General features: G+C 38.1%; 1 protein-coding gene and 1 pseudogene across 5 annotated transcripts in view; one reads left to right on the forward strand and one right to left on the reverse strand.

Annotated features, from left to right (window-relative positions):
* ANAPC1 (anaphase promoting complex subunit 1) overlaps positions 1–12,400 on the forward strand; it is a 96,172-nt gene extending 83,772 nt beyond the window's left edge. For all 5 annotated transcript variants that reach the window (XM_045054572.1, XM_003984262.6, XM_045054574.1 and 2 more), the window contains 2 exons: positions 5,609–5,743; positions 12,028–12,400. In XM_045054572.1, the coding sequence (XP_044910507.1) occupies positions 5,609–5,743; positions 12,028–12,143 (251 nt within the window). In that variant the 3' untranslated portion in view covers positions 12,144–12,400. The remainder of the gene's footprint in view (positions 1–5,608; positions 5,744–12,027) is intronic.
* Positions 3,377–3,791, reverse strand: LOC109498503 (annotated as a pseudogene).
* Positions 12,401–12,576: the final 176 nt, after the last annotated feature.

Here is a 12,576-nt window from a genome sequence, read left to right on the forward strand (position 1 = left end):
TGTTGTGACATTTTCTTTTGTTGGTAAATAAGATAAATCTGAGTATAAGCTAGAATGGCTATAGATTTAATGTTTTCAGTAACGAATTGGACTCTGATTATTTACTTCAACTTCTTTAAAAATATATTTAACTCTGCTTAATACAACTATATATACACACACACACGTGCGCGTGCATGTGCATATCTGTTATACACACATATATATTGTACACACACGTGTGTGTGTGTGTGTGTGTGTGTATATATGTGGCATTTTAAATGTATATATATACGTGTATATATATATATGGTATTTAAATACCACTTGACACTTAGGAACTTGTTTTAGCTTTTCTAGCATCAGATCTTGTTTCCTTTCTAGCACCTTTATCGGCTATTTCTTAGGGGTGTAGCCTGTCACCTACTTGTGAAGCCAGTAGCTATTTTCTTCCCTTTCATGTGTCTCCACTCTGTTTAAACTGAAAACTTGATGTGTGCTTAGAGTGAATGTTTGTTTTACCAGCTCTGTGAGTCAGTCAGTGGGAACCTGGGACATCAGGTGACTGTGGTTTGGAAGTACAGACTTGTGACTGCAGGGGAATTGTAAAGTTACTCCTAGTAGTGTGGAAGTAATTATGCCTCATGTGAGACAAGTGATGAGCCTTCTGATTTATGGAAATCTGTCTGATGTGTGATAATATGTCTGAAATTGATTTTAAGTCAACTCCTTCGTCTTTTTACTCTTTTCAGTTCATTCATATACCTTCTGATATATATCTGACAGCAACCAGTTTTGGGTAAATACTAACCCTGGTAACATAAGTAGTAACAATTCTTGATGCGTTAAAGCTGTTGGTAAGCAGTAGATTACTATCTTGACAGTTATTATATTAACCGTGCTTGAATATTATTAAAGTAAAAATTATCTACTGTAATATTAGGAAATACATTTCTGAAAAAAAATTGTCAACCAGATTGTGAAGGATATACATGGAAAACATTGTTCTATCATTTTCTCTCTGAATTCAAAAGGTCATGTAGTTTTAAACTTTTTAAATATCTCATTTTTGTTCTCATTTTTGGGGAAAATACAGATTATTATATAGGTTTTGATATTTTGTATTCAGTTCAGCATTTGATCATATATAGCAGACCTTTGCTCTTGATAAGAAGTATGTCTTTAATCCTTTTCAGATTGTCTGATTTGCACATTTTGTATCAGTAATGAAACTTTGGCAGTGACTAGAGCACTTTCTATAATAGTGCCCTGAATCGCTTTTTTCTTATTGCTCTTTTAGGGCATTTGGTGGTTTACAACACTGTTCTCTACCAAATTTGACTTGCCACTATGATTGCCAAAAATGTGCATTTATTTTTTAGTGGAGAACCATCACTTTATAAATTGAGGTAAAATTGATTCCAATTTTGTATTGGTTTCAATAGAATGCATTATATTAATTTCAGGTGTACAGCATAATAATCTGATATATGTATATACAGCAAAGTGACCACCATAGTAAGTCTAGTTATCATCCATCACCATACTAGTTGACCCCCTTCATCCTTTTTACCCACCTCCCAACCCCCTTCCCCTGTGATAACCACCACTCTGTTCTCTTTATATATGAGTTTTGTTTTGTTTTTTAGGTTCCACATATACATGAAATCATATGCATTTGTCCTTCTTTGACCGACTTATTTCACTTAGTGTAATACCATCATAGTCCATCCATGTTGTTGCAAATGGCAAGATTTCATTTTTTTGAATGGTGGAGTAGTATTCTATTGTGCATATATACCACATCTGTACCCATTCATCTGTTGATGGACTCTTAGGTTGTTTCCATATCTTGGCTATGGTAAATAATGCTGCAACAAACTGAATATCTTTTTGATTTAGTGTTCTTGTTTTCTCTGAATAAATACCCAGCAGTGGGATTGCTGGATCACGTGATAGATCTATTTTTAATGTTTTGAGGAACCTCCATACTGTTTTCTATAGTGGCTGTGCCAGTTTGCATTCCCACCAACAGTACAAGAGAGTTTCCTTTTTTCCACGTTCTCTCCAACACTTATTATTTCCTGCCTTTTTGATAATAGCTATTCCAACAGGTGATATTCCAACAGAGATTTGCATATCTCTGACAGTGAGGTTGAACATCTTTCATGAGTGTGTTAGCCATCTGTATTATTCTTGGGAAAAAATGTCTATTTATGTCCCCTGCACATTAATTGGATTTTTTTCTTTTCTTTTCTTTTCTTTTTTTTTTTTTTTTTGCTGTTAAGTTTTTTAAGTTTTTTCGTGTATTTTGGGTATTAGCTCCTTATTGGATATATGATTTGCAGATATTTTTTCCCATTTAGTAAGTTGCCTTTTCATTTTGTTGATGGTTGCCTTTGCTGTGCAGAAGTTTTTTAGTTTGAGGTAGTCCCACTTGTTTATTTTTGCTTTTGTTGCCTTTGTTTTTGGAGTCATTTCCAAAAATTCAACACCAAAGACTGATATCAAGGATCTTACTAACCATGTTTTCTTCTAGGAGTTTTATAGTTTCAGGCCTCACATTCAGGTCTTTAATCCATTTTGAGTTAGTTTTTGTTTATAGTGTAAGATGGTACATTTTTATTCTTTTGCATGTGGCTATCCATTTTCCCCATCACCATTTATTGAAGAGACTGTCCTTTCCTCATTGTATATTCTTGACTCCTTGTTGTAAATTAATTAACCTTATATGTGTGTGTGTATTTTTGGGCTCTCTGTTCTGTTGATCTATGTGCTTTTATGTATTTAATACCAACTATTTGATTACTATAGTTTTGTAGTATAGTTTGAAATCTTCCTTTCCAGTTTGGATGCCTTTTATTTCTTCTTCTTGCCTAATTGCTATGGCTAGGACTTCCACTACTGTGTTGAATACAAGAGGCAAGAGTGGGCATCCTTGCCTTGTTCCTTGTTTTAAATGAAAAACTGTTACTTTCTCTGTGTTGAGTATGATGTTAACTATGGTTTTGTCATATGTGGCCTTTATTATGTTGAGGGTACATTTCTTTTATATCCACTTTGTTTAGTGTTTTTATCATAAATGGATGCTGAATTTTGTTAAATGCTTTTTTTTTTTGTATTGAGATCACGTGATTTTTATCCTTTATTTTGTCAATGTGGTATATCACTCTAATTTGTAGATGTTGGACCATCCTTGCATTCCTGGAATAAATCCCACTTGATTGTGGTATATATGATCCTTCTAAAAGTATTGTATTTTGTTGTTGTTGTTGGTGGTGTTTTTGAGGAACTAAAAAAGGAATTTGTTTATTGAGGGTAAAAGGATGCAAAAAATATGAAAATCAAAAGCTTATCTAGCTTTCACTGACTTCTTTCTCTGCTTGTCAAATGGGGGTTAGATTTTATTTGTATAGTTTCCTAGGGTCCTGATCTGGTCATGGAATCCTTTATACAGGGGGAAGCTGTGGGACAGATTCCTTAAGAGATCCTTTAGGAGAACTCTCATCAGGCTGCTCAGTGTTGCCGGCTTCTTTCACTTCTGCTTCATGTATACCACAAAATATTCATTGCATGCAATGGTGAGCCCAGCAGTCAGTGAAAAGAAGCCCTGGAAGCCTACTTTGCCATCTCAACACTGGTCCACATCCTTCATTATTTTGTCTACGGCCATAGGGTCTTTCTGATTTTCTAAAAATCCGGAGAACTCCTTTTCCATGAGTACTTTCAGGTCCTCCTTTGCCTTTGTCCCCAGCAAACCTGTGAAACCTGAACATCATGGTTTCCATGGCGTGTTCCATTTGAGATGGCATTTTGGTGAGGTCTGTTGAAACCTTGGCCATAGGTGTGGTGGGAACCCTTTTAATGTATTGTTGACTTCAGTTGGCTAATATTTTGTTGAGGATTTTTGCATCTATATTCATCAGGAATAATTGGTCTGTAAATTTCTTTTTTTGTGGTGTCCTTGTCTGGTTTTGGTGTTAGCTTAATTCTGGCCTTGTAAAATGAGTTTGGAAGCATTCCGTTCTCCAGTTTTTTGGAAGAGTTTGAGAACGATATGTGTTGAATTTTGTTTGAATGTTTGGTAGAATTCACCAGGGAAGCCATCTGGTCCTGGACTTTTGCTTGTTGGGGGGTTTTAGATTACCTGTTCATACTCCTTACTAGTAATCAGTCTATTCCGATTTTCTGTTTCTTCCTGTTTCAGTCTTAGAAGACCTATGTTTCTATGACTTTACCCTTTATCCATTTCTTCTAGGTTGTCTAATTTGTTGGCATGTCGTTGTTCATAGTAGTCTCTTATGATTTTTTTTTTTTTTGGTGACAGTTGTAATTTCTTTTCTCCCATCTTGCATAGGTTTGTTAAATATGCTGCTTTTTCTTTTATTCTGTGCCTACTCAATTTATATTTATTCTTATAGCCTCAATATAAGTGCCCCTTTCTCATAGGCCTTCTAAGATCACACTATTTCAGGCAGCTTTCCTGCCATCTTTCTCTCTCTCTCTCTTTTTCTCTCTCCCTTCCTCCCTCCCTCCCTCATACACCCTATTCCTTCCTCCCTTCCCCTCCCCCTTCCTCCTCAACTTTTCTTTATATATCAAAATGTCTTTGTCTACAAGTAACAGAGGGCCTAACTCAACCTGGCTTAAACAATAAGGACACACATAAGCTTACATTATTGGAAGTCCACAGGTAAGGTGGGCTAAGGGTCATCTAATGCTAGTGCTTAAGCCCCATTTCTCTGAGGTTCCATTATTTACACTCTGTGCCTTGGCTTTATCCTCAGAGTGCTTTTTCTTAGAGTAATAAAATGGCTGCTCCTTGCCTCAAGGTCAGCATTTTGCACAGAGGAAGAATAGCCTTTTTCTAGGAGCTTTGCCATAACAATGAGGAAATTACTTTCCCAAAAGCCTCTAGCAGAATGTTGTCAAGCATCTCCTCATGTCTCCAGCTTGAATTGGAACTCATGCACATTCCTCAATCAGTCACTGTGGAAAAGAATGTGTCTTGCTGGAAAGCCTAGGTCTGTTGGTCCCTGAGCCAATCACCGTGTTGAGAGTGGGATTGCCTTGATTGACCTAGGCCAGTGGTTCTCAAAGCGTGGTCTCTGGAGCAGCAGCAGCGTCTCCTGACAACTTCGTAGAAATGTGGTTTTTCTGACCCCATCCAAGAAACTTTGGGGATGAGGCCCATTTATCTGTGTTTTAAACAGCCCTCCACGTGATTCTGATGCATCTTAGAGTTTGAGAAAGTCTGACCAGTACTAATCAGGATCCAGTTCTGGAGCTGAAGTCAGTCCCCTCAAATGTTGTATCCTGGAGGGAAAGGTTGTAAAATGGATGTTTGGAGAGACAACTTCAGTGACCACTACATCTTTATAGCACTCATCCCAATTTCTCATTACACATTTGTTTGTATCATTGTGTAAACGTCACTGTCCCTTACAACCCTCCAGACTCTGTGCTGGCATGCACTCTATCTGCTTTACCACTGTAGCCTTAATGCCCAGCATAGTGTATGGTAAGTGCTTAATGAGTTCTGGATGACAAAATAATAGAAGGAAGGCACTCCTCATGCCTCTCAGTTCTGTCATCAGTTGCTTCAGTTCCATTTGTGTTTCTCTCACAGCTGGGGGTGATGTGTGTGTGCACGCCTACCTCAGTGGGCAGCCCTTTGAGGAATCTCAGCTGAGCATGCTGGCCTGTTTCCTCGTCTACCACTCGGTACCAGCGCCATGGCACCTGCCGTCTGTAGGACTAGAAGGTAATTGCAGACCTAAATCCGCTCAGTACCTGTATTACTGACTCACTTAGTTTTTAAGTTTCTTGGTAGGAGGCATTTCTAGTGAGTTATTTTCTCTAGTTAGGCTTTGGTCTTCATTCATGTTTAGGTGTTGAAAACTTTTTCTAAAAAGACCATCTGAACTTTACACATGCATAAACTTTTATTTCTATTTAGAGAAGGATGGATTCTTCTTCAAAGAGCCCCAAACACCATTATATACTAATAAATCAAAAGGATATATTATTTTTCTCTCTTAATTTTTATTAAAGTTATTTTTCTTTTTCTTTATATTTTGGGTGTTTAGTTTGGATGTTTCTTTTTAATCACATAATCTTAATTTCTAATATTATAAAGCTTTAAAATGACCAGGTACCTGGTTTTGTATGAATTTGAACATTTTTATAATACAGTTTTAAAATATTGGCATCTCACTGTATTTTTCAGAATATGTATTCAGATACAGTTTGCCCAGTAATCTGAATCATAAAATATTATTAATTCTAAGCACCTTTATTTATATCACTTTCAAATTTCTGCTTATTAATTGAGGATTCAAAATTGTTAGCATTTTTTAATGTTTTATTTATTATTTTTGAAAGAGAGAGAGAAAGGGAGAGACAGAGTATAAGGAGGGGAGGGGCAGAGAGGGAGAGGGAGACACAGAATCCAAAGTAGGCTTCAGGCTCTGAGCTGTCAGCACAGGGCCCGATGGGGGGGGGGGGGGGTCTGAACTCACTAACTGTGAGATCATGACCTGAGCCGAAGTTAGACACTTAACCTACTGAGCCACCCAGGCACCCCAAAAATTGTTTTTTAAGAAGAGCAAAGAGTGCTCCATTTAATCATTTAAAATTTAATAACATAACTAGCTTATTGCTGTTTTGAAAACCTCAGATAAACATGTACTATCTGGAGACTTCTAGTTAAAGCCATGAGGGAATTGCTTATATTGGATTGATTTTCCCACAAAAACAAATATAAAACTTTGACAGACTATATAAAATAGCTGTTTATTAAAAACACTTTTTTTGAAGTTTATTCATTTTTGAGAGAGAGAGAGACAAAGTGTAAGCAGTGGAGGGGCAGAGAGAGAGGAGACACAGAATCTGAAGCAGGTTCCAGACTCTGGGCTGTCAGCACGGAGCCTGATGCAGGGCTCAGACTCATGAACTGTGAGATTGTGGCCTGATCCTTAACCGACTGAGCCACCCAGGCGCCCCTAAAATAGCTACTTAAAAGAACTAGTAGCAGCCATTCTGGCCAGAATTGATTGAGGGTCCGCAGTACACGAGAGAAGGGAAGCATAATGAGGAAACCCCATATTTACTCTGGCTTGCTCTGAAAGGCATTCGCCACTTCATGGTACAAGAAGTAGAGTCCCAGCAAAAGGCAGTGGTGCTGCTGGGCAGAGGATAGAGGTTGGGTTAACAATTGCATGAGAACCTAGAACTTGAGGAGCTAAATTCCAGGTAGGAGGGAACAATGGGAACAATAATTCAAAAACTGGACACACTCTTCTCTTGAGACACTTAACCAAATCTTAACCTGCACATGCACAGGGTAAGACTTTTAAGAAATCTAGAAGAAGGCAGGAGGCTAAAAATGTGAACAGAGATTTCAGCAACAGCGTAGTGCCAAGGAGACAAAGGGTAGAGCTCCTGGGCTGCCAAGGTGAAGTGGCTCTGTAAGCATCCCATCCATTCTGTTGAAACAGCAGCAGAGCCAAGCCCTAGGAATAAAGATGAAAACTGAAACAGACAAGACCTGATGTTAGCCTCAAACAGAATGGAGATCTCTTTGCATTCTACCTGCCTTTTGGAAGAAAGCATCACCTTAATCTTAGGAAGAACAAAATATGTCTTGAACCTTTAAATTTTTAATACACAGTATCTAGTGTTGAATTAAAAATTACAAGATATAACAAAAAAGGTAAGAGAAACTGACTTATATATGATCTAGATTATTGTAGTTATTAGACTTGGACTTAAAATTTAACTATGATATTATCTCCAAGAAAATAAATGAAAAGATAGAGAACTTCACCAGAAATCTGGAATCAATAAGAAAGAGTTAAATGGAAATTCTGGAACTGAAAAGTATAACAAATTAAGAATTCAGTGGATTAAGTAGTGTATCAGACACAGCAGATAAGTGAACCGGAAGGCTGGTGTGTAGAAAGTAAACAGATTAGGGGCACCTGGGTGGCTCAGTCGGTTAAGCCTCTGACTCTAGGTTTCGGCTCAGGTCATGATCTCATGGTTTGTGGGTTCAAGTCCTGCATCAGGCTCTGTGCTGCCAGTGCAGAGCCTGCTTGGGATTCTCTCTCTTCTTCTGTCTGTGCCCCTCCCTGTTCCTTCTCTCTCTCTCTTATTTTTATTTTTTCAACGTTTATTTATTTTGGGGACAGAGAGAGACAGAGCATGTACGGGGGAGGGGCAGAGAGAGAGGGAGACACAGAATCGGAAACAGGCTCCAGGCTCTGAGCCATCAGCCCAGAGCCCGACGTGGGGCTCGAACTCCCGGACCACGAGATCGTGACCTGGCTGAAGTCGGACGCTTAACCGACTGCGCCACCCAGGCGCCCCTCTCTCTCTCTTATTAAGTAAATAAATTTTTAAAAAAGTAAGCAGATTAAAGTACACAGAGGAAATGGAGAGAAAATACAGAAAAGTGTATGAGACATGTGGAACATGGTGAAAAAGTCAAATATGCATGTAGTTGGGACCCCAGAATAAATAGAAAGAGAAGATGAGAGAGATGCAGTGTTTGCAGAGACTAAGGCAAAGGGTTTTGAAAAATGGGTAATGGACATCAACTTACAGTGGCAGGATAAATATGAAGAAGACCACACCTAGTCACAGAATAGTCAAAATACTGAAAATAGGAAAAAAATTTAAAGCATAGACTTTCATTCCCAGCCAGGATGGGATAACAGGAATCTGATTTACTCTCCTGTCTAGAACCAGAAACCTGGACAATGCATATGAAGCAATGGCTTTTGGTACATTGTACATGAGGCAATGAAGAATAGTGATCCCTGCGAGATGAGAATGAAATAAGCCCTATGATTGTCCCAGCTTATAGCCTTGAGAGGTCTCAGACTGTGGGGAGGGAGAACCCAGGTGGAGCCTAGAAGCCTTCTTTTAAAAAAAATTTTTTTTAATGTTTATTTTGAGAGAGGGAGAGAGAGCAAGCAAGCAAGCAGGGGAGGGGCAGAGAGAGAGAGAGAGAGAGAGAGAGAGAGAGAGAGAGAATCGCAAGCAGTCTTCATGCTGTCAGTGCAGTGTCCCAACACGGTTTGATTTCACAAATCATGAGATCATGACCTGGGCTGACACCAAGAGTTGCACCCTTAACCAACTGAGCCACCCAGGTGCCCTGAGCCTAGAAGACTTCTTGATTTGAGGTGACAGATCCAAGAGTACAGGAAGACCCAAGGAGCTAGAGTTTACCAGATGGAATGCCAAAGAGAGAGTGCCAGATACCTGCAGAGGGTCGCCCTCAACTATCAGAAGAGTACTTACTGGTCAGCACATGCATGTGAAGAAATTATTTGAGACTGGAGGAAGAATTGCCTACATGGATTACCAGTTGTTTACACAGGTTCAGGAACAGTGCCTGTTCTCACAACTTCATAATTTAAGAGGCAATAGATTCTCAGAAGGGTTTTGCTCTAGTAATGGGAAGCCCTAGACTAAATAGACCTGATTGTATTCTGGTTCCACCTAACAAATCTTAAAAGCGTGACACAAAAGGATCAAACTGTTTTTCAAGAAATGTAATTCTAAAGCAAAGCTCAAGAATATAGAAATACAAAAATATCCAGTACCCAACAAGGTAAATTCACAATATCTGATACACAAACAGGAAAATAGAACCTATAATCAGATGAAAAGTCAATTACAACTGACCTGGAATTGACACAGATGTTCTAATTAGCAAACAAGGACATTAGAACCGTTCTTATGAGTCTATTCTGTATTTCAGAACCTTGAGAGACATAGAAGATATAAAAGACTGTAACTGAACTTTTTGAGATGAAGAGTACATTGAATGGGTTTAATGGGCAGATCAGACATTCCATAATAATAAATTAGCAAGCCTGAAGACATAGCACTAGAAACTGTCCAAAATTAAATGCAAAAGTAAAAGAAGAAAAAAAGGAAAACAAAGGAACAGAGCATTAAATATGAAGTAAGCTGTGGAACTTAAAACACCTAATTTACATGTGATTGGAGTCCCTGAAGAAGGGAGAAATTGAGGGGGTGGGGTGACAGAAAAAATATTTGAAGAAATAATGGCCGGAAATTTTCCAAATTTGGTGAAACCTGTAAATCCACCGATTCAAGAAATTCAGTGAATCCCAAGCATGAGAAATATGAATAAAATTACACTAAAGCACATTGTAACCAGATTGCCCAAGACTGGTGATAAAAAGCCTTAACAACAGCTAGAGGAAGAAGACATGTTACACACAGATAAAAATAAGAGTGACTGTGTATTTCTTGTAGGAAGCAGTGTAAGTGATAACTTAGTGGAGTAAAGGACTCAGGGGAAAAAAAAAGTCTTGTTAGAATTTTATACCCAGCAAAAATATCTTTCAAAAAAAATGACCATGAAATAAAGCCTTTTTCAGACATACAAAGGCTGAAAGAATCCAGCAGACCCACGCTACTGGACATGTTGTCTAGTAAGTCCTTTGGGCTGAGGGAAAATAATATCAGATGGAAATAGGGGTCTACACAAAGGAATGCAGAACTTTGGAAATGGTAACTACCTGGGTAAATAGGCAAGATTTATTTCTTTTAAAAATACTTTTTTAAAGACAACAATAAAAATAATAACAATGTACTATGGGGTTTATAAAGCATGAAAAATATGACAACAGTAGCTCAAAGGCTGGGAAGGGAGAAATGGACATACTGTTGGAAGACCCATATGCTGATGGGTGAAGTGGTATAATCTCACTTGAAGGTAATCTTTGATAATTTAAAGGTGTATGCTGTAAGTCACAAAGCAATTACTGAAGTAAGAAAACAGAGTCAGAACTTACTGCAACAAAGGAGCTATAATGGAATCATAAAAAAAAACATAGAAAATACTCCATCCAGAAGAGGATGATGGGGAACAGAGAGCAGATGGAGCAAATAGAAAACAAATAGCAAGATGATATGTTTAAACCTAACCATTTCAGTATCACATTAAATGTAAATGGTCTGTTCGATTCCCTAGTGTATCAGTATTTTGGGGTTGTTTCATATCTTCCTGTATGTTTTTATTCTCTGTGCATGGGTTTTAGCAAGGTCTGGGGAACACCATAGAGTAACAATTAAATAGGAAATTTGTCTTAATTACTGTTGAGGTTTATTAAACACATTTAATCCAGCTGATTGCAGAGGCCAATCAATAAAAGGAAATACTTAGGAGAAGTAGTTGCCTTTCTCATATCCTGTGTAGTGGAACTCTTTCTTGTGTTAGTCATGCCTTTAATCAGAATGCCTCTTGATCATATCGTGAGACTTTTCTCTGTCCATCTTCATGAGATCTTGTGATCCTGTTCCCTCTGCTGTCTGCATGTCTGCTAGGATGCTTGCTGTGGCCTAGAGGCGTAGGGATCATATATATGTATGTTGTGGAGCTAGGAGAAGAGTACTGGACAGTTGCATTTGGTGGGGTAGAGGCAGAAGGGAAGAGGATGCTTAATAGGATTTTTAGGTAATACACTTCCTAATTCCTTTAGAACAGTGGTTCTTAACCTTGGCTGTGCATCAGAATCACCTGGGCAGCTTTCAAACCTCCAGGTGTCCAGGCTGTATTCCACTTCTGAATGACGTTGGAATCTCTGTGGGGCCAAGGTTGAGAACCATTGCTTCTTGGAGGTTGAAGCATTAAATTAAACTTCTCTGTGACTCCTTTTAAGCCTGTGTTCTTTTTTCAGGTACGTATTGAAGATATTGATTATGGTAGTTGAAAGTAGATAAGCACATTTATTAATTATATTTAAGTGATATATAATTAAATAATAGTAATAGTTTCAGATGTAGCTACAGGTCACTTTCTGAAGTACAGGATGGATAAATTCAAACTTACATCAAGTTATATTTTGATATGGGAAATTCAGAACTTAAATAGTGTCTTTGGGGAATTATTTTCAAAGGGAAGAATGTCAGCTTTAAATGTGATTGTGTCTGAAGCTTCCTCAAAAGGGTGTACAGCTGAATTTATTTAGAGATGTGACTTTCCCCCCATTTCCATTTCTTTAGGGAGCACAAGCTTTGCTGAACTCCTCTTCAAGTTTCAACATCTGAAAATGCCAGTGCGAGCTTTGCTAAGATTGGCTCCTTTGCTTCTTGGAAATCCACAGCCAATGGTTATGTGATTGCATCTGGTGGTAAACCTACCCTGAAACGTGACTTCTGCACAGAAACACGACCAAACAACGTAGTTGATGAAATGTTTATAAGTTTTATAATATAACTAGGGGGAATTGAGCTGCACAAACCTCAGTGTATTTTAATATCCAAGTGTTTTCAGTGTTCCAGAGGCTCTGTTGCTGTTGGCATTAACATTATATGATATATAAAAGTGAGTTAAAGTTTACTTTTGTAAATAAAGTTTTTTGGTTTGTTTTCCTAACTCTTGATGCTTACTTTAGTTTGGGGTTTCAGAGAATAAAAGAGCAGTGGGGGCTGGAGTGGCTATTAGTTTAGTTTAGTTTTGTTTTTTTCAAAAAATTTTTTGATGTTTTTATTTATTTTTGAGACAGAGAGAGACCGAACATGAGCAGGGGAGGGGCAGAGAGAGAGGGAGAC

Source organism: Felis catus, chromosome A3 (assembly GCF_018350175.1).
Source record: "Felis catus isolate Fca126 chromosome A3, F.catus_Fca126_mat1.0, whole genome shotgun sequence".
NCBI lineage: Eukaryota > Metazoa > Chordata > Mammalia > Carnivora > Felidae > Felis > Felis catus.